Raw genomic sequence first — 23,293 nt, forward strand, 5'->3', positions numbered from 1 at the left:
TTCTTATTTTTAATAACATAACCCGGTAACGTGTTTCGAAACAGGTGTATATATTTTTACGTTTCACGTACCGTTGTCAATAATAAATTCTTCGCTGAGGTACACACGCGTGGTTCGCGTAGGACTTCTGAGAAATTTCTAATTAAAACCGCGATTCTGGCGAAACTTTAAAAGGTGATTCGCACGTACGTATGCGTGGGAGAATATAAAAGTGCGTATTTCACGGCGTGCCGGTGACATAATGCACCTGGATAAGAACTGAACGTGAATGACGTCGGTACAACTGGCAGTGAAACTGCGGGTCTGAAGCAGATCGAAAAGGAAAGTGCAGAAGCGCATCTGCGACCGTAGTGGTCGTCGTCTCCTGCTGCTTGTTAGTGGCTCGTCCCCCTGAAACGACAGAAAAATGTTCATCGATTGCATACCCTGGTTAAATTGTCTCAGACCATGCACGACATCCCCGGAAACTCCGAAAGTCTATGGGCTGAGCTTCAAGTGAGTTTTTCTTCTTTCCTCCTTTACTTTCTCTAATCACTACGTGTCATACATATATTTCTGCGTTTTTTTATGCAAGATGTACAAAATTAGGGAGCAGCTGAAACTTTTCGATGATTGAAATCGACTTGCGTGGCAAGTTCGAAGGAAGCACTTCGCACGTTACGAATTCTATACTGCGAAATACTTTAGTTTTAAGAGTAGCAACTGTTTCGAAGAGCATTAGATAGAACAATAGAAGCACGATGTTCGTTGGCACCGTTGATCTTCTTAATATGAGAGGAGCAGTGTTTTACTTGAAACTTCGAAATTTACACTGTCGCCAGTGACGAGCAAGTGTATACCGTGGATGTACTGTAGAGATTAAGTTTATGTGAATTGTCAAAAGTCGGTTTGCAATCAGCGTCGTTGACAATTTCATTTGAATGTCTCGAATCTATCATCGATCGACGAAAAATTCGCGAAAATGAATCTCGCGTTTCCAAATGAAAGGGGCGAGGAATTTTCACCATTTCCATTACAGTTTGCTCGATGTTTGGATTTCTGTTCCATTTCTTCTTTTAATTCATCGCACTTTATTTCATTCTGCTCGGAAATTTATTATCCCTCGATGGCACGATTCCTCACGTGACAAAGTTAGATAAAAAAGAGGCTACTATCGTAGCTAAACAATGAGATTTATTTTATTTCCCCCCTGTTTCTTGAATTACGATATAACACTGCAATTTAACGTGCACGAGCGCACGACAGCGTAATATTTCACCCGAGCGTGGCACATCGAAATCGGTAAAATACCGGTCTGAGGTCTATTTCATCTTCCCGCTCGAATTGTGACGCGCCGTTCGAGTTTAACGTGCTCCAATTTATAACCGAACCCACCGAATTTTTCGTTTCTCCGCCGAAAATTCATCGAGATCAATCGAACGGCACTCGAGGGTTGTCCCGTTTCGTTCGCCGGCAGAATTATGATATCGCATTGAATTTTCACGGATTCGTATTTATAACGAGCTCCTGGAACACACAATTTCACGTTTGACAGCCTGTACCGAGCATCGATAGAGCGGCATTCAAGGTTTACTTTATTTTCCTTGCCTTTTGGAAATATTGTGGAACGCTGGAGTTTGATACAGGCTGTTGCAAACGCTGCGAACTGCATCGAGAAACGATGGAAATCTCAGAAAAACGACTGCAACGTTTGAAGTCGATCCAATTTCAATAAAAATTGTCAGGATACACGCGAATATACGTTGCTAGTAAAAATTTGCTTATATACGTGGTTACCGCCTTGCGAGTGACAGCAACTTGTTATCACCAGTAGCTAACGTTCGCGTCGCACGTGACAAACCCGTTGATGTCATCCAACGTGAAAGTGATAATCGGTATGTACATATGCAAATGTTAAAACGCCTGGCGTGTACTTGTTTCGCGAAAATTCTTCCACGATTCGTCAGAATAACCGGTCGCTTTTGCGGCGGCCTGTACAATTCACGTTCGCAGCCATTCTTGGAATTGTGCAAAGCGTATGTTAATTCGTTGGTAGTTCGCGGTTGCTGAAAGTTTCGCGGAACGAAATTAGGGCAGGCTTTCTCGTTCGCTGCTCAAATTTTAACGAATCGCCCCCGATCCCCCATTCTTAGCCACGACGGGATTCTATTTCTCGACGAAACACATAGATCGTCGATTTATTTTGGCAACGGCTTTCGTGGATACTCCGCGCCGCAGAGGGCTAAATGTTTCATAATCATCGATTTCCTATACCACCTGTGCTCTTCCTTTCGTCTGACCGCAAAGAGGTTACCGATTTCTCGATATTGATGTTCCACGTATTATAAATGCTCGTTACGGGCATAATTTCTCGCGATTTCGAGGAATTTCACGATCCAAGTGTATGGATCGTCACGTTGGTATATAAATGTTAACTGTGACGTAATTTTGATGTACTGAAGGTTGCAGCAGGAATTTCTTTACTTTACTTACTTAATCGAATAAGAGAGGCAAAGCATTTTTTTTACATCATGGTATCAGCGAAGTCGCGGCTATTTTATTACAGTTCCAAAGTTGGCCTAACGTACAGGGTGCTTGAATAACTAACTCGTCTATTTTCCGACTCGGAAAAGTTCGTCGTCGCCATGTTAATACTTCTTCTTTTACATAATAAATGTAACGACGAAGTTTGAAGTTTTTCAATCTTTAAAAGCACCAGCTCGTGCAATTTCATTACGACTACCGCGCGTATACCTGATGGTTATGTGAATGATAAACCAGTTACACGAATTTATGTAAGGTGTATCTCGCTGGAAATATTAACCGCGTCAAATTGAACTTGAACGCGAGAGGGTTCGCTACCGGAAGCAGAGGCACGCGTTTATGTACTCGAAAGAATGAACGCTGCAGGAACGCTTGGCCAAAAAGAAAGAGAAGAACCTTTTTAATTTTCTCGTTTACGTAATGCGCGAAGAAAAACTATCCGATATTTAACGCGACGTTACACGCGAAATAATAGCGCGTTTCCGCGGAATATCGTGCGGGTGCTCCTAGCTTAGTACGCTGTCGTAATTTATGCTTGAAAAGTGTTCGACCATTGGTTTATGTAATTCATAGGCAGAACGATACTTCACGGTAATGGCACGGTGCATTAGACGGAGGGGCTCAGTTCGCGTTGTTTAATAAAGCGAAGTGTCTATGAATCTACGTACCACAGCCTATGTCCTTACGGAACAAACCTCTCTCTCCTACGCGCGCAGCACACATCACGCCTTTTACCAAGCGAACGAAAGTTCAATGCGAACGAGTTTGCGAAACACTCGATCGCGAGCACGCTCGTTCCTATCGCGTGCCTGTTTTCCTCTCTTAACAATTTTCTAAGGCAAGGACAACGATAAAAGTTAGCTGCGCTTAGAAATCGCGCAGGCGTGTAAAATTAGCGGTGGCCCTCTCGAAAATTCGTTCAGCCGGTCGGTTAACGCGGTTCTGGCCGGTCCATAAATTCCGTTGTCGGAAACGAGCGCGTACACCCACTTAATCTTCGTTCGATACGGTACGGAACGAACAGTCGAACTATTTCTAATCAACGTTAGCCTCGATCCGAGCGAGCGCGCGAAGTGTTGCCGAGCGGAATAAACAAATTAACGTCGACGGGGACCACGGTCGCCACGGTTAGCAACAATTTCCCGGTTAGGGGGCTCCTTCGTTTCACAACCGCTCGCCCACGCTCAATTTCCGTTATCGAGGAACTTTCGGATTGAAATTAACGCTGGGAACACTTGGTTACGCCGCCTGTACTTTCTGATATGATTTTATTACCAGCGAAACGATCCTGCTTAGAACGCTTTACGTAGCAGCTTTATCGTTGCTGAATAGGCTGGGGATTTTATGCTAGCACGCTATTTATCTCGAAATATCGAGAGATCAAGGATCCGTTCGAACACGTTCTCGTTTGCGATTAGTCGAATCTACATTGTTATTATATGCATTGTATTAATATGTGACAGTAGGAGATGAACGCGAACAATGGTTCTCGATTACGTTGGATTACCAATACAAATTTTTGAGTTGGCTGATTGGCAATTGCTCTATCCACTGCTAGCGTTTCCCACTGCACACAACTCTACAGCTTACATCTGGGATTCATAATTTAACACATTATTGACGGTGTTCTGGCAAGTGTGTACAGCGAGTAACTCTAATATTTGGACGATACATAATTTTCAGCGAGCCGTGAGAAAGTAATTTGAAAAATTACGCTGCACACGGCACTAATTAACCGAGCACAGCTGGTACATTTGTACAACAAAGTGGATAATGTTTTAGCTGGTCAAATAAACGAGTAACGTTAAACGTGGACAATGCTGGTAAATATCGCGGAATAACGTTACTATATAATCGCCCTTTCGTAACGATGACGTACATATCTGAATTAATGATTTTTCATTTGTACTCGAATATCGAGCAAGGATTTACATACGTAAATGAACTGCGTGTCCTCAAATACATAAATGATAATGCTTTTAATGATTCGTTAATAATAATATGCGTTCGTATGTAACGTGTTCGTTAATAATTGACGTTAATAACAATACTCACGTAATAAAAATTTCATGAACACTCACAATTAATTTTTAGAGAAGAATCGTTAGATACGAACCATCTTGCACAGGCATTCGTTACACTGTCTTTAATACACACGTACAATTCTCATCTCGTCGCATCGTCCGGCTCGGTTGACCCCGAGCCCCCATTTTTCTAAGGGGCGGGAAAAACTTTTTCGGTGATGACTTCCCTCGGATAGGCGTCGACTTTGTTCCCGCGCAGAAGGCATTAGCCGGAGTCCAGCGGATGCAAAGGTATGACGTGGTGCGCGAGCACAAAAGCGGGGCCGGGAATCCCTAAATGGGTCGCAGCTTTTTGATTGAGCTTTCAGTACTTGAATGGCCGGGCGCACGGTTTGCTCACCTCTCGCGCCTCCTTTCACGCTTCCTCATTGTAATCCCCCCGAGTGAAAATGATTCCTTAGCCGGGTCCTTCGCAATAAGAGTCAAACGGAATGCTCGCCCTCTCTTTTTCCCGCTCGTGTCCCTCGCGTTCCTATCGTTCCGGCAGATGTGCTCGTCGAGAGACGAGACTCTGACTTTGGTCCACTCAATTTAGCCTCCCCTTTGAATCGTCTCTCCTCGCTGTCGTCGACTGGTGTTTTTTATCTCCGCGTTTATTCTTCTGCGCCAAGGCGAGAGTATCTCAGATTCGATGATCGATTGTGAACACGGCGGAAACGTTGAGAGTAACAAAAATTAATAGAATAATTTATCGCTTTCCTGCTAAATTATTTCTACGCGAGAACACTTTTGCAGCAGCACGATGCGCGTCATAGTAGTCGGTGGCAAGAACCGTTTCATCGCGGTTGTACATTGCTATCAGCTTTAAGATTTAAGACTACATTGGAGAGTATAGCGCTCGATTTCAGGTAGATCAATCTGAAAGACAATTAGATCGATCTGAACCGTTCCATCGCGCTTATAATACGTTCATTTAAGAGATCCTTTCCTCTCGAAATGGAAACCAAGCTTGGAAAGGAGGAAAGAGTGTCCCCTTATAACTTCCGATCGGACGCGTCCACCGTTCTGTTTGTCTTTCACCCTCATCCCTCTCGTTCAACTTCTGCGGGGAATTAAATTCCATTATAAGTTGGTGGCTCCTCGAGAGAGAGAGAGAGAGAGAGAGGGAAGACTATCGCGTTGCTTACTTTTCTCTCCTTCTCCGTTCCTTTTACTTTCCCTCTCCTGTTCATTTTTTGTGCCAACCAGAAATCGAAACCTGGTCTTCCTTGACATTCATTCAGAAATGAAATTACAGCCACTCGTTTCGCCGCGCGTGAGGTCAAGGATTCGAGCGCGATGGTTCCCGTTCGCCGGGTAATACCTTAATGGCGGCGCTTTAATTCGAGCGATCGTCGAGGATTCGTGGACTTGTCGCGCGTTCGACGTTCATGATTGTCGGCGTTGAATCGACGAGGAACTGGTTTTGTCGGCTATAATCGCGCGTAAGCGTCCGCGTTAAAGTATCGTGACGTTAATTGATCAATTTTATCGTTTAAATCAGACGTGTTTCATTACCGCGCATGGTACACGGGCTAAATTTTCTCTACTCGAGGACAGGCATTTTTTCCTGATCGATTTACTTGTTTCGAGTGATCACTTTCGGTGGGTTGCGTCTAAAATTAGGTGTACAGAGGCACTGCAGTGACGTTTGATACCTCAAACGAGGTTACGCGCAAGGAAGCTTCTACGGTGGCACTTGCTCCGTTCAAAGGGTAGAAGGATGTTATCCAAACAAAAATGTAATGAACTCAGGTGGCACTGGTATACCACTCCTTTTGTTGGTCTTCGAACTCGAGGCGACACTCGAGAGTCGGTCTTATTATCTGAACTTTTAAAGTTACTATCAACCCTTATTATACGAACGAGTAACCGGGGATGAAAGGGAGAATCAGTGAATCGCTATTATCCGAAGGATCTCGTTATTCAAACAGTTCTGACCCCTTATATATTCCAATAGAGGGAATGAAACTTTGTAGAAGCGTTCGTCCGTAGAAAAACTTTCTGCCATTCATCGAATCGTAGCGTACGGCACGCGTGGTGTTCGAAGTCGCTTCGGAATATATTCGTAATTATGAAATACACCGGGTGCGAGGAAAACCGTTATACACGGACACTTGTTACAATTATGTGAACGTTGCAGTTGAATTATTGCAACATGAAACTAATATTTGTGAGACGGTAATAAATGGTGATGCACACCCGCTTGCTTGAAGGACGCTAACTTAAAGGAAAGTTTAATTGCATTTCGCAACAAAGGCAATATTTTTACATAAACGAGGAAAGCAATTAAAAGTCTAGTAATAATATCAAACGGATACGCATTGGAAAAGCAATAAAAAAAAAAATTACAAAACCCAGCTCATCGTGGTCGAATGCAATAAATATTGTAAAGGTTGATCGTGCAGTTTGAAATTTGTACGTTTCTCGATAGAAGTGTCGAACGATGATACAGAACGCCTTGATTTCCATTTCAGTTCAATTTTTGTACGTGTTATCGAGTAACTACAGAGGATGATTACGGGCTTTGAACGTTAATTCGAGTGAATATTTACGAGACGAGAAACAGTGCGCGGGGAAACAATGCGAGGCGTTCTGGGATCGTTCGAATAGCGCCGCGTTATTCGTTATCGGTTAATGAAACTCTCTTTCCGGTGTTTTTTTCAAACACGGAGATTGCCAGCGGATTTTACTGCACACACGTGAATTCCAGTCAATTTCCGGGACGAATCGGTGCGCGTATACGCGAGTCGCGTTCCAACCCTTAAACATATGCCATCTACAATGCACACGAGTAACGCACGGATCTTAACGTCGCCGATTTCGTCATTCTCTACATTTTTTTCTACCCTACAACGACGTCCCTCTGTCTTTCATTTAAGTACATTCTTCGTTGCTTCGTAGCTCTAATTAATAGTCGCGAACGCTTGTCTTAGCGATGTCGTTTGAACTGCTGACCCTTCGTTTCTGGACTGTGGCTGGAGATAAAATATAGAAATGTATCTTTCGGCTCGCTTGATCGAGATATTGGAACTTGAAACATTTTTATTCGTCATTCCTTTGAAAGATAAACGTTCGGGAATATTCGTGTGTGCTCCAATTTTTGCTGTTTGCATTTCGAGTTTTTCCTTTTTTCCAGGCACATACGAGATAAATAACAGCCATAACGAATTGCAATTTTGACGTAAACGCACGTATGCGCCAAGGATATGTATTTTTGCGTCGGAAACGAGGGGAACGTTCCATTGCGTTTTTCTCAAACATTCAAGTAGAGTTTTTAGCTTTCTACCTCTGCCTCTGTGTGCATTGTAACGTCTATCTTGCATTCTTCCCCGTTTTTTGTACGTTCTCCGCAGAAACTCGTGTAAAAATGTTTTCCTTCATCGATGCTCTTTTTGTTTTTGCTTCGAGGAAACCTCGAGGGAGGGGGCACACGTTCTTAGATCAGCTTCCGGACAACAGCCTCGTTTGCGCGCAAACCGTGCAACACTTTCAGAGAACGAGCTTTCTACCGCATTTACGTACTCCCCTTCCCATCCATTTTTTATTTCGCAAAATTCTTTCTCCTCTCTCTCTCACTTTTTGTTTCGAGTGCGTCGCGCGCATCTAATGCGAGCAAACATTTGCATTTACGAGTACAGCACGCTTCGCCAGCGCAGAACGTTCATACAACCCCCAAGAATCACTTTTTATTCCCGCGCTTCACTTTGCCGAGCTGACGTGGACTGTGCACATCTCTGCCTTCCGCCCAATCTCTGCTGTATACAAATTTAATATCCATCGTTACCCTGCGTTTTTTTCTCATTGTAAACAACCGACTTTGTCAAACGCTGCGGCAGGGTACTCTGCGTTTTTACATTTCTGCGAAATTACTCGCCGAGCATGACCTGCATCGATAAAATGTGGCGAATTCCGCACGTCGACCAGCCGAATTTTTGGTTAATATTTTCGTTTCGTTATGGAAGTAATTAATTTCTACTGGTCTTTGACGGTAATAGCACAAATCGGACCATGAATTCCACGTATACTTTAAACAACAACAGCAGTGTTTTAATGTGAATCTTTGAAAAAGATTTTTCCAATTGAATTATTTCGTAAACCGCGAAACCAATAATCAGCACGACGTTGCTATTTAACTCGCCAACTCCGCGCCACCCTTAATCCGTTTCTAAACCTCCCCGACGACTGACACGCCGGTATTGTCACATGAGATTATCCGCGCGTTTGCATATATCGATCGGAAAAGCATTATAATTAAATCCAATCGGCGGACAATCCGTCTTGCCGGCTTCGTGGCGAACAATAAAACGTGGCCGGCCGAAAAACCGAAAGCTTCACGGTTATAATCGGATCAGATTTGCCGCGAGCTACGTATCGTACGGTTTTCCATCGATATCGTCCCCCGTCCCGTTCAAATTTTCACCGTATCCCATCCATCCCAGCGCCGTTTTCCGGTTCCGCCCGCTACAGCAGCCGTCGAAATCGATTCCTGCACCCCCTGATCGTTTGATTTCTTCTCCCGCGTCTCGCGTGCCACCGCGCAATCGATTCGCGCTTTCATTGTACATATCTGCCTGGTTTTTCTCTCTTTCTCTCTCCACCCTCGTTTCATTCATTTTCGATAAGCGCACCGCTACGCTTTGTTACGTTGTAATCGATTACCCTGTGGTCGTGGGACGAAACAGATTCGAGGATAATTCGAGGATGGATTGATCGATGGGGTCGTGCGGGAGTCTAAGCTTCGATTTGTCGTTTCGCATCGATACGCTCGAACGTAGGTGATTCGTGGAATGTTCAAAATTCGTGGCACTCCTCGAATATTTGATGTTTTCGAGGTGCGTGTAGACTTTTAGGATTAAGTTTCTATCTCGTAAAGATAAATTCACTGCCGGCTGTTTCGATAACGTTGCACAATTCATTGTACCGGATTCATTCTAGTCGGATCGTACGTACAGTATACATTAAAGTTTTTATGGTTCACGCTGTTCTTGTACGCCAAGTTCTATTTTGTAGTGACTCTAACAAGACTAGCTTTTTATTGAATAACAGTACGTGAATCGTTAATCATTGCGCGCTACGTGACTTCGTCGCGGAAATGATCCCGTAATAGTTTCGCAGTTATTCGTATTCAAGCGTTACAACAAGCTAAAATTGTTAAATTCAGGATGCATTAATTGGATGCTCACGATTCTTTCAATAGAATAATTGGGGGACACAATTGGATAAAACTGTCGTGTAACGGAACGTCTGGTAGGAGCAGAAAACTGGTTTAAAGATAACGTTATACTTGTGGTATACCTTCAACACCAACAGCTCGGAAAATAAACTTTGCTACAATGCAGCAGGAAAAATAATTCATTTATAGTTCGACGAACGCTCCATTAAGAAAAACCCAATAGCAAATTTCAAAGTACCGCATCACGCATCCCTCAGTTACCCCCTGTCCTCGTCAGCGCTCATCGATCGACCCATCGCCACCCGTGAACGGTCAATGCATCTCTGGCGAACGTCGATTTAACAATAGAAACGCACGAAAGAAGAAGAGGAGGGGACCGTGAGATCGTGATTGCTGATCAGAAAAAGGCGTGTGCCCCGTCCCCCGGGGGACAGCGTTTTCACAAGTGAAAAGTCAAGTATGTACAACGGCATCTCGGTGTCTCTCGTGTGCATTGTAGGTTGCTCGGATTGTCGCCGGAGCTAGGACAACGGGTGCATTTCGCTGAGGGAACGAACTTACGATGCCGCGAGGATAAGGAACCGTCCGATGATTCGGAGGAAAGGTTGGCAATCGGGGAGAGGCGGCGATTCTCATGTGGTATTATCTATACGTGCGATGAGAGAGGGCGTGAACGAGAGAATGGGAGCGTGGGTGGCGACTCTTACGCACGTCCATACTGGGTGTTCGGGATAATGCGTTGAGGGGTCACTTTACGAATCGACGAGAGTCGAGTGGCTCGAGTGTAACGATTCGCAAAGGTCAGGATATATCCCGATGACTCGCGGCGGAGCACCCTCGGTTATCGGAATTCCCATATCAAGGATAAGCGCTGGTACAAGTTACCTTTTTGGTCCCGTTCGAATCAGCCGTGTTGCTTAGATCGATCGTTAAATAAATCAGTCGAATTAAGTACTTGTTTTGACGTTGTTTCTTGTCTTACTTGTCTCGTTATTTATAATGGTAGTGACTTTTGCCTGTTCCTCATGGTCGCGTATTTTATTTGAATATTTCGTATAAGGTTAAGCGAGAGGAGTGAAAGGCGTTTTTTTTACGAGTTAACCGGTACATCTTGAACTTAGTGTAAAAGGTACGTTACATTCTACTGTCAGCGGGTGGGTAGTAATTAGTTTTTTCTCAGTCATAATATATTCGAAGAGGTGACGTTTGAAAGTTTCCAAAGAGCTACCTTTATCTTTCTTAAGTATCGTTCTTTCGATTACACATTAGCGTTAAAGCTGTCTGGAATTTATTTGTATATATTTAAAGGCGATCGAAGTCGATTAGCCAATGGAAACATTGTATAAAAAGTATTGCATGCAAATGTACTCATTTCCGTTTTGTGCAAAAAACTGGTTTCGCATGATGCTTTTCCACGCGATCGAGTATCGTGCGAATGAAATCTATAATGCATTAGTGTTAAAAAAAATATGTATACGAGGAAAGTCCACGTGTACATTGTGAAAATGTTTATTTTATGTATTCTGGAGGAGAACAGTACTAATGACCGTTCGTAAGAACAGGTTTCCGTATCGCTGAACGATCAGCCAGTTATTCTTAATTGCTTCATCACCGACCACACTTAAGTGAATGTAATACGCAAAGATGATATTCTAGTCGTATAAAATGTGACGAAACTGTGTTTCAAGGTGTGAGAAGACACTTTCATAAAAGGTGTTCTGCATAAATGGAGAATGATTCATCACCTATAAAAGGCTCCGCGCAAATTGACGGACGAGCGGCTACACTTGCCACTTTTATTCATCGTTCAGCCATAATTTGAGTGCCATACACGAGAATGAGCACACGGAAAGAGTAAAAGGAATTTGTTAAACCGACAAATAGAAAACAATTCGTTTCAATGATTCCACCATCCTCCGATCGACCATTTCTCACTCCTCTCGGTAAGTACTTTTGCTCCTCTGAAAGTTGAAATCCTCTTCTCGGACACCCTGTATGTCGCGGCCATACATCCACGCCCACACCTACACCACGGCAATTTTATTCCAGTATGTGGTTCCGTAAATGGCGAGTTAGTGTCACTTAGATATTTGATTAGACGCAATTGCAAAAGGGACGGAGAGTGTCGGTTTACGCGCGACAGATACGCCCCGGCGTTTTACGCTTTTGCAATTTCACGTCCGTTCGATCGCCTCGCGACGCCAGTCGAAACGTTCCGATAAATATCGCGGCCATTATTTTATTAATGAGCCGGGGGACAGGCCGAGATGGATGAAAAAATACCCCGTCCGTAGACGAGGGCTTGAACTATCGATTGTCGCGTCGTTGAAGGATTTTCAATTGCGACATCTGCGCGAACCGAGTGCAGGCTAGTTCCGACCAGACGGATCCAAGTGTGTAACAAGGGTAGGTAATTCATTGTTACGGACTGTTTGTCGTCTCTCTTCTCGCTCGTTCGTCCGATTTCTGTATGTTTAGTCCGCTTTAATTAGGAGTAAGGGAAAGGGTCGTTTAGTCCGAGGGGATGAAGACGATCCTGAGTATTTGTTCGTAACTACTATTTTTATTTAACGGGCAACGCGCGTTCTCGATGATCGAGTGATTCGTTCGAGCGTTGTTGATTACAGAATTAGTTTACTCGGTTTTTTGTAGCGACTTTTTTTTTCCCACGTACCCTCGGAACAATCGCAGTAAGCGAAACAATCGAGCTCGTAAAGTCCGTTTGCAGAACTCGTCGAGAGTGATTGAAAACTATACTCGATTCGCACTTTTCTCTTTTTTTTCTTTTTTTTTTTCATTCTCGCGACGTTTTCGAAGCGCAGAGCGTCGAGGATCGCACCCCCGGTCTGCTCCCGCTCGGATTTACATTGACGCCACGAAAATCAAATAGAAACAGACGGTTCTACCCTGGCCGAAAATAATTCGAGCTAGTACATCCAATCAAACATTGGACAAAGGGGTGAAAATCACCGCAGTTCACGTCGATCGATACGTTTAACGTCGCGATGCCTCGATGCGGTGGATCGGTGGACATTTTCAATCGGGTCGCGACATTTTAATGAACCGTCGACTCGACTCGAATGCTTGTTCATTAAACCTTCCATTCGATTTTCGTTCGTTCGCTGTGCAGTTTCGAAGCGCGCGAATAGACGCGCCACATTGCATTTTTATCGGAAACGATCGAAATTTATTTAATTCCGTTATCTCGTAATCGTAGCGTGTTCTCCTCGCGAGAAAAAGCTAATTTTTGCTATCTTGAAGTAATGCCTCATTTTTGTAACGAGCATCGATTATACGAGCACTCCAAGGCATAACCTTTTGTCCTTAATACTCGAGGAATCCTTCCGTCGAAGCGTTTCAATGAAATTTCTCCGTATTAAACTCTTATTACCGACAATCGAACTCGATTATGGCAACGAGAACGATCAAAAGGGGCTGTTCCGTTTTATAGAGTTGCCTGAATCGTCTCGTTTATTTAGAACGATGGTGGCTTCGCGGTGGGAATACCAAACCGCGACTGTCGGCTTCTCATTAGATTATTTCGAAAGATTCGTTCCGGAAGGCGGAAATCTTGCATACGATATTTTATGGTGCATAAAACCTCGAATAACTCTATGCTAATTTCATTAATTATATAATGAGATTGTTTTTAAATGAACGAATCCCTGACAATCTGTCCATCTTATCTCTACTATAAACGAATTTATCTAATTCGATTAAATATATTTTTATTCTTGAAATGAATTTCTAATAAATTACTAAAACATCGAAATAACATTAATAATAAGCGCTGGATACCAAATCGATACCATCTGGAACACACTCCCAATTTCTTAACCCTTCGCGTGACCAGTGAAATTTGAAACGTCGCCCAAAAGCTTTCCGTTGTTCTCTTTTTAATGAATTAGCTGGATAGTTCGTCTCGATATAAGAGAGACGATAATAAATAGAATTTATCAGTCTGCTAGGAAGAATAGAATAATTGTACAAATTCAAGACTATTTAAGCGTCGCCTCGGCACTGTGCGTGCATCATTTCAGTCCGTGACGGTCACGGAAGGGGTTTGGCCAGGGGGTTAATCACTCAGCCGTTAATTAGAAACGGTCCTGATTGGCGACCGGTGATTTGGAACGCGATAAAGAGGCACGAAATAATTTTCGTTCAATTTCACGATTCCGTTTAATTTTCCTAATTATTTTCAACATAATTGCAAGCGAACACGTTCCACGTGTCGGAGGCTGTATCCGCAGTTAATTTTATACGTCACTCTGTTTGCTCTTTAAGTTGGTAGCCGACGATATGAAAAATAATGCTATTTTCTCCCAACATTTCGAAATAGCTGCGTACTAACTGGTACGTACTTACGCAGGCGTTGAGTCGTGCGTGCGTGCGTGCGTGCACGGGCACCCGCGTCCCTCTGCCTCTGCGTAATGTACGACGGTGCGTGAGAATTAAACGGGGCGGCATGTAAAACAGGTGAACCGGTGGCCACCGTGTGCGGGAATAAAGAATCGCGTAGATGTAACGTCGATGTTTTACGTATGCGCATAATTTAAGCCCGCCAGCCTCGACATTTTTGCGAATATAAATCCGTGACTTCTTGGGAAAGCTTGCGTGCCACGTGATTTGTGGATCGCCGCTGCTATGACGCGGTTGTTGTTGACTCATTCCGTTGGGGATGTTAAACGCTGAGAGAAGGAAAGTATGGGCAGGGAATTCGTGGGAATTCGTTGGAGAATTAGCAACGACGAGTGGGTGGCGGCAACCACGGGGCATACTTACGCACCCCTTTTCTTTGAAATATATTGGTCAGCCAACCAGAGGGAGAGGGATCGTTCACTTACCCAGTTTCATGATTGCCAATAATTTGATGCATGCAGATTGCAGATTTAATTTTTCTCAAGCACTGTCCTTGTCACTTCCGTTTCTCTCCTGTTAATAATAGGTACACGATCAAACTATTATTATAAAAAGCACCAGTGGTATTGACGTCTGAAACAGGTTTCCATCGAGACACTGAAAAATTACCGAACCAGTTGCGACGTTATCCTACTACCAAGATTTATCCACCGCTTTATTTCCGTAATTCCATCGTACGAACAAACAATGCGATATAAACGTTGAAATTCATTGCATTTTTATCGCCGTGTCGGAAGGGTGCATTATCAAACACAGAAATGAATATACGGATACTCGAGTAGTCAGATTTCAAACAGTAAGAACGATAAAAAGTCATCAGGCGTTATCGAAAGGATATAAAGGGGGAAAAAAAGTTGGTATCGCGACGCGAATCGTATAATCAGTATCGTAGGTGACGATCGGAAATTAGGAGGCGTATGCAGGATATCGGGCCTCGTAATCACGCGAGATTGTGTAAGAGGCAAAGCGTAACGGAATGGCGGGATCAATTTTTAATTAGAATCGACGATCGCATTACTCGCTGCGACAGATTTAGAATCAAAAGATTCCATGCCGCGCTGGATCGATTCTTTCCAGCTTGCGGACAGGACACGAAGCTTCACCGGTCCCTTTCGTACTTTCCTGAGAATGGAATATGCGAACCGAACTACGAATTCGAGATTCGCTCGCTTTCTCGTGAATCGTTTGATTAATGGTGGATGGTCGACGACGAATTATTAAAAGGAACGTCAACGTCTTATTCAATGAACGCGTACATGTAATTTGGCTACGAAAATTGTTCGCATTTTTCAATGGAGCGGTTTTAAATTGCATTTTTACAGCGATACAATATTTCTGGTCACATTCGTTGTAGGAATTAAATCTACTCGAATGTTGCTTGGTCATTTGTTTCCTGGACACACGGATTTTAGATGGCAGTTCGGAAGTTTTACCTGGAAAAGAGAATGGCACGTTTGAAAAATGTCAAATGGCGAACCGCAGACCGGCTCGTTCCGTCGAAACGCGAGTTACCTGCACATTTTCCCTTCCATTCGCGAAGTTTTATGGAAAGGGAGATACGCATGATTTGATTAGCTAGGAAAAATCGGGACGTTTTTCGAATAAATTGGAAACGTATCTCGTGGTGCTAATCGTTGATATCGATTATTCCACATTGAAACGAGGCTACAACGTTTCGCTTTGAATAATGCAGGTGGATAAAAGCCGAGACTAATCTCCTGCATAAATACAACAGCAAATATCAATCGATATCGGTTATTATTTAACAGAGTCCTGTTTCGAAGAACCGTCAAAGAAGAGTCTATTTTTGTTAATGATTCCCGATCGGACGCTGTAAATCTTGTGGAAGTAATTAAATAAAGAAGAAGCTTGATTCGGCTACGCGATTACGCCAAATCAACTGTAGACAGTTAATAATACTAAAAGAAACAGAATGTACAACTTTTACAATAGCAAATAATATTAAACTGTAAGAAAACAATACTTTGCATTTACTGGTTGTTCGTTCGAACGCAAGTTGTTCGTCATTTCTCCACGTGAAGCGGGAAAACCACAAAATTATTGAATTTCCAGCCGTTCTAACATGACTCAACGTTGCCACGCTTTGAGAACTTGTTTATTATCGACGAGACGCGACACGAAACGCGGAGAACTGGTCACTGAATAAACGCCTCAAACGCCTTTGACGATTCCCTTTTTTTTTCTTATCCTCGTGTTTTATTTCTAATAGCTAGTTTAACGTACGAGCGCGCCACCCACGTTTTAGCGTGGCTCGAAGCTTCCTCCATTGGTGAAAGGTTACAGTTAATGAATCGACAACGTGCTCGAGAAGATCCTGTGTTTGAAAAGTTCACGTCGGGGATGAATCTCCGGAGAATGAAAGAGTTATCCCCCTATATAGAACGGCTGTATCCATTTACCCTTTCTTATTAATAATTTCTCCCGCAAATAACGCCCCCAGTTAATTGACCGAGGGTTCACGCTTCGACGAGCGATCCCAAATTTGGAAGTGCCTCGATCAAAGAATCCTAAATGTACGAGAAGGTTCCAAATTTTGTAGATTTATGAGAAATTCAACGACCGAGCTTGAACAGACGATATCCACCATCTTCGTCCAAGAATCCAAAACGAAATATCTTGAAAATCATTTCGAGAAATCGTATGGCGCACGATCTACTGTAATCTACATGCTGCGATGCACTCGCGAACGTTAATTAAAATCCATGACCCGAGGGAATAATAGAACGTGGCCAATCCCCACGTAACAAAACCGAAATCAATCAAACGTCTCCGCCTAGCCCTCCACCCCAACAGCGGCGTTATTCAGGTATCCGGCCAACCTATCCAAGACGGTTCAATGAAACCGCGAACTCGTGCCTGCGGAAGCGGAGGCGTCCCACGAATTTCATCCCCCGCGTTGTCAAACGTGTTCGCGGTGAAAAGGGGGAAAAAACGATGGAGGAGGGACGAGAAAAAGAAGAAAGCAAAAGGGGGCAGGAGAGAGAGAGAGGAGGGGGAGGGTGAATAAGGGAAAAGCCAGAACGACGTCGGCTACGAGGCGGCGGTGGCGGAATATCTCCAGAAGCGGAGAAGAGAGACGAGAGGAGGCTCCACACGTGTCTGCCCTTCCTGCGTCACACACATTTTCCCCGATGGTCGGCCACGTAGCGCAATCTCCAATTCGTCGTCCGTGGCATCGGTGTTCCTCATTCGCGTATTCGTGTACACGGGCACAGACGGAATCTGTCGGAGGGCGCATGTCTGACCGACGACGGCTAGGAGGGTGCGAGAGCAAGAGGGTAACGCGAGGGTTAGACGGAGAGGAGAGTGTTAACCCCCACTTTGCCTCTCGTGGCATCCGCCACTGCCGAGCCCTGGTCATTAGTCTGACCAGTCTACCCTGTCACGGCACGTTACGCGTAACTCGTTCGTTTTCGTACCTATCCGTCGGGACTTTTTCGATTTTCGGTCCCACGGCAACCGCGTTACCCGAGGCGAACGGTTACGTCTAAACGGGAAGCGGCACCGGCCGGCTCGGCTAGGGGTTGGTTACGGACAGGTTTCAGTCGCTGGTACGCGGCGTGACCGCGTGCACGCTTCTTCGCTTCGCAACCCCCCCGCCGTGGGGTTCGGACATCGTTCTCTCACTCTCTGCCGTACAGAGAGGAATCCTCCTGGACACCTGGCGATGTTTACGTCCCGACGAAAGTAGAAGTCGTGTCACGTGCAATTCAGGCTGCGACTCCGTAACGCTCCGCGCCGTGAGAAACGTGGTGAACGTGGAAAGCATGAGGTCTCGGGGGTGCCCGTGGAAGCCAGCAACAGGGTGATCCATGAGGACCGTGTACCTACCGTAGATATCTCGCTCGAGCACTCCCGCAACGTTGACCTCGTCGATCGCACCGCGTCGTTCACATGCCTCTCGTCTACCTGGAAGGATATTAAAAACGTTCCTTCCCAGAACGATGCTCCTCCGCGCGCGTTTAATATTCAACAGCACGCGAAGGGAGGATTGAATCGAGGAATATCGAAAGTGGCGTGGAGCCAACCCGATTCGGTGAACCGTGCCGCTCTGTGAAATGGAGATAACTTGAACCGGTCGTCGCTGATTTAGCGTGAATCGCCGTCGTGGAATTTCATGGGATTTCAATCGAGCGGATTACCGCAACGTCGCTGAGAAATTAAGTTACGGGGCTGGAAAGCCTGCCTACCGATCGATGCTGCTAGTCACTCGAGAAGAGTGAGTCTCGACAGAGGAAGAGAGACAGAGAAGAGAGGAAAACAGGGTGAGAGAGGGAGAGAAAGCGAGGCGAAAAGCTGTTCGTCGAAGCTGCTTGACGACCTCACGTGCGTCGAGGTTCGCCGAGGTCGTCGACGGTTCCTGGCGGACGGTGACGCGTGACCTTCGACTAAGGTTCACGCGTCGGTGGCCAATGCGATGCTCGTCGTCGGTCTATCAACCCTCGAACGCTTCTTCCACTTCCTCTGTCCGCGCTAGGGAAGCTTTCGTCCGAAATAGACTACGCGGTGTTCGCGTTTCAAACACCTCGCCGAAATAAACATCGCGATGCTGAAGCTGCACGAATTTCAAATACGATTGAAATTCATGGACTCGATCCGACATCAAATTAAACGACTTCCACAATCGTTGCGAGCGAACGACCTCAATTAATTATTTAATTATTTATTTAACGAGATGATCGATACACTCGCCGTTTATCTTTGTACCCGGCATGATTGATTTAACTAAAATAAACCTTGCGGCGAACTCTATAACTTTCAGCATTAATTCGACTAACCTTGTCGCAGTTTAAAAAGGGAGGGAGCGCGAAGCGGAATGTTTGACGTTTATTTTTGTATAAGAGGTTGATCGATCGTGATTATGCGATTGCCGGACATTTAATTTGCTTGCCTGCAGAGAAGTCCAACGTTCGAGGACGTCTTCCTACAACTGACTCGATGGTCCAAAGCAAAAGTATTCGAAGATTAAAAATCGTTTCAGTGTTTGAACTCGTTGAAAATTCTCAAAATCGCCCTTCCACGCTTCTATCTTTAATAACAACGAATACGAAATCTAAAAAATTGTTACGAAACTCGAAGCTCCTTAACGATGCCCGCTCGACGTTGAAACAACTCGAGTGCTCGTTAATTAATTAATTAGATCGGTTAAGTAGAAGAAGTTTTACGTTCCCACGTGTTTCGCGCGTCTCTCGTAACCAGGGATGAGTGTGCGGCAAGGTGAACGCAACAATTAACGGGGAACAGCCTTGAATAAAGTTCCGGCTTTCCACTGGTCGGGGGCGGTGCGTTTAATTTGAGATAGTATGATCATCGGAGGCGGTGATGAGGAAATTCCGTCGGCTAGGGAAAGGAGCTTAAATTGCGAACGCTGCCGGATCGAGGACGTCGTTTCCACGTGGCGTCGGATGTGTCCCGGATCGGAATGTAATTTTAGCGAATAGATATCCCCCGGCTTGGTCGAAGGGGGTGGGGTGGTACGCGGTGGACCTTGTAACTTGTGTCCGCGTTGCATTCCCGTGGACCGTGGACGTTAATTAATCGAGCATTCTTCCGCGGGATCAAGGTTACAGCGACTTTAAATAACTTGTTGCAGCTTGTTCGAAACTGAACGGGTCAACGAGGAAAATCGTGCACGAGCGATACCTTCTTCGTAAATTAGTGAGATACCAGGGCTAGCTCTGAAATGGTTCGAGTGAAACTTCTCGAGAATTATAAAAATATTGCTGCCATCATCGATGGCTGGTTAAGAGAAATACTCGCGATAACTGGACCAGTGTGTAATTGATAAACGGAGCTTCAAACAGAAACAGAATAGACTATTGTATCTCCTGAAACAGTTGTAAAGTGTGTACAAAGTGACCGCGGTTTCTTCGATCCTTCATCCGCGTCAGACAATCAACGATGCCCATTCCCTGACGTCTTTCGAATCTGATCAAAGACACAAAAGTAAACTCAAGTTCTTCTTCATTCACCGTTGAAACAAAAAAAAAAAAGCGGAAAGAGGAACATATAAATCAGCATACGCTGCACGTCCATCAAAGAAGACTACCTCTCCTGCAATTAGTCAGATCCAAGAAAACAGATCGCGATCAGTGAAGCAGAAGGGTCTCGGTAAATCGTAGGCGTAGCAGCCGAGGCACGGACGTCGAGGTGACTTATGATGGGCTGCAGATCGGCAGCTAAGTCGAAGGTGGTGGTAGGGTGCGGTCGGTGGCAGCTCGAGGCGGGTACCACGTCGCCGATGTCTAGCGAGGTGATCATCGAGCGTACCAGCGAGACGACGATCGTTCAGAAGCGAGAGGATCGCGGTTCGAGCAGCACAGCTGGGACGGAGGAGGAAGAGGAGGAGGAGGAGCTGGGCAAAGGGCGATCACGGTGCGCGTACGGGGTGTCGATCGAGCGAAACGAGTCGAGCCTCAGCAGATAGCTGCCAAGTGAAGAATGCAGAGGTTGCGCTCGACCTTCAAGCGGTCACGCACCCCAACGGGAGCGGAGATGAAGTCGCAATCGAGCCTCGAGGTGCCGAAGCAGGTGCGGTCTGCGTCGTTCGACGAGATCCAGCTGGAAGCGAAGCGACAGGACGATGCCAGGGACCCCAGATCGACCAGGACCACCTCGTCCTCGTCTTCCTCCTGTTCGCCGGCAAGATCGCAGGACTCGTCGCGTGGGAGGCGATCCTCGATGCTTAGGGTGCCTCAATTGCAAAGCGGACAACGGTCCAAGAGCTTCGACGTCTACGAAAGAAGCTACGCGTCCTCTTCCAGTCAACAGCCCCTGGGGAACATTCGACGACCCGAGACGCCGACGATACAAGTCTCAGGATGTTACCACTGTGCCTGCGTGGAGGAGTACAAGAGCCTTTACTTGAGCAGGGACGAGGACGATGTGTCGTCGAGGGAGGACCTGGACGTCGACGCGGAGGAAGCGGACGACACCTCGGAGGACGAGGACTCAGAGTTGATCGACCGAAGCGAAGGCAGCCCTGAGATTCTGGTCACTCTGACCACGTTCACTGAAAAAGAGAACGACGAGTTTAAAGAGAAACATGAACCAGAATCGATCACGGTGGTCCCAACAACCGTGGTACCAGAGATCGTTCCCGAAGTGGTACCAGACACGACGGACATTGGCGAGGTTAAGGGCGGTCTGTTTCCCGAGAGACAACGCAGACGGTCGATCGCCTCTCCGAAGCTTGCTCGACAGGAAGCTCTGACCTCGTACCCCCTCGAACTGCCTACGGTGGTCAGTTCGACGGAGGACGAAGAGAAAGTGGAGGACGAAGAGGACGAAGAGGAGGTGAGCCACGTTGGCGCGAACAAGTGCAAGTTCGTCGTCAGAGATATCTTCCTTACGGTCCCGGAACTGAAAAGGGACCGTGCCGCGTCCGTCGACTCTTGCTTCAACAATAAAAACGGTCACGGCGAGGACGCGGATACGTTGACCGTTCCGCAGCAGAATATACGGTCGAAGAGCGTCGATATCGTTCTGCCAACCGAGGCGCAGACGAGGTACACGGCTCTGCTGCCTGGCACCGAGGCTCGACCTCCAAGAGGGTGGGTACGTCTGGTGAATGGAACGAGTCTCTTGTTCCGAATACTTTTCACTCTTTTTCCATGTTCCTCGCGCGGCCATTCGTTTCGATTTCTGCTCGATTATGCATCCGTGTTGCATCGTATCGCACCCTTTTGTTGTCGTTCTAGCTCGTGTTTCATTGTTCGTACATTTTTTTTTTTTTTTATTCTTTCGCTGCTTCACTTCTATCGCTTTCCAGCGTGTACGTGTGCCTGTCTAGACGTTTTCGTGTTGCGTGTTACGTTGTGGACACACGGCGGTTACGCTCGGTGGTTGCAGCCATCGGATACCAACGTTGATGCATGGAACGGCCAACGATGGCTGCTCGACGGTGCATCGCTGCGCCTTCGAGTTGCACGCAAGGATGCATCCATATTTCACGCGCTCCGATGCTTTGAAATTTTGATACACGGATTGACCCAACCGTGGCTTGTACCAACCGACTTGCATGCCAGCGTTAAACGCGCGATCGCTACTAATACAATTCCAGAGGTAAGAATGGTGTATCGTTTCTGAAAAATGTTCCTCGAAGGGTCGCTGTCGAGCAGTGACAGAAATTGCTTGGCGAAAATTATTTTCGTAATTCCGATAAAAATTAACCGAGCAACGGGATATTCGTTCATAGAGCGATAAAATTCCTGTAGGTTTCTAGCTGGATTCTTTTCCTCCCGCAGTTTGATCGAATGTAATTTAATTTCACAGCCGGTGCATTTACTGGCCGATATCGGCGTCTTTCGTATATAACTGGTGCCTCGTTCGTGGCTTTTCTATTTCGGGAAGATTAAGACGTCAATGATTCAAGAGAGCAGAGTTGATTAGAACTCGAACACGTCTAATTGAAGTGTAACCGACGCACTGCTCGTTGTAGTCGCGGCAGCTAGAACCTCGAGTTCTCGGTTAAGCTCCTGGCGAAAGTTCGTGCTTTATGGAAGCCGAACGACGTTGGATAACGAGATCTTCGAATGGGTTACCGTAGAGCCGTCAGCTAAGAAATTAATTGCTGGAAAAATACGTCAGAAATTCAATTATTAAATAGAGGAATACTTAAGATTCCTGGAGATGTTCGCAAACTTTACTTATTTAAATGACGCATCTGATTTTAGAATTTATTGGACTAATACTGAAGTTTAATTAGAGTACCATGTACTCTTGCTACTATAAAATTAGAGCTACACTTTTAGTCATTGTTATCTGTCGTCGAGGAATACCGAGCCGCGATTTCCACGGTTGCAAATTTATTTAAGCTCTTCCGCAGCCAAACTCCATTTTAATAAGCAAGAAATATGAAAGTCCGCTGATTTCTTTCTCCTACCCAGTGTTATATGATTGTATAACATTCGCTGCTTCTCGGCGTCTTCTAAAAAAGTGCTCTCGAATTTGTCGAGCGTACGACGGAACGTCGAGGAGGAGTATTTCAATCGCATATTGCATTTTAATGCAAATTCTTCTTTGCGGAAATGTATCGCGGTTCTCCATGGTCGTGAATTGGAAACCATGATGCGATCTCACGAGCAGCGAC

At 45.4% G+C, this 23,293-nt stretch overlaps 1 protein-coding gene across 3 annotated transcripts in view; it reads left to right on the top strand.

Moving 5' to 3' along the window:
* The first annotated feature begins 106 nt into the window (after window positions 1–106).
* Rdga (retinal degeneration A) overlaps window positions 107–23,293 on the top strand; it is a 57,552-nt gene continuing 34,365 nt past the window's right edge. For 2 of the 3 annotated variants that reach the window (XM_076892767.1, XM_076892768.1), the window contains exon 1: window positions 20,206–21,755. In XM_076892767.1, coding sequence (XP_076748882.1) covers window positions 20,644–21,755 — 1,112 coding nt within the window. In that variant the 5' untranslated portion in view covers window positions 20,206–20,643. Of the gene's footprint in view, window positions 496–10,261; window positions 10,367–20,205; window positions 21,756–23,293 lie in introns of those variants that run through there. The other variant, XM_076892769.1, reaches the window with a different exon arrangement.

This window comes from Xylocopa sonorina, chromosome 3 (genome assembly GCF_050948175.1).
Source record: "Xylocopa sonorina isolate GNS202 chromosome 3, iyXylSono1_principal, whole genome shotgun sequence".
Taxonomy (NCBI): domain Eukaryota; kingdom Metazoa; phylum Arthropoda; class Insecta; order Hymenoptera; family Apidae; genus Xylocopa; species Xylocopa sonorina.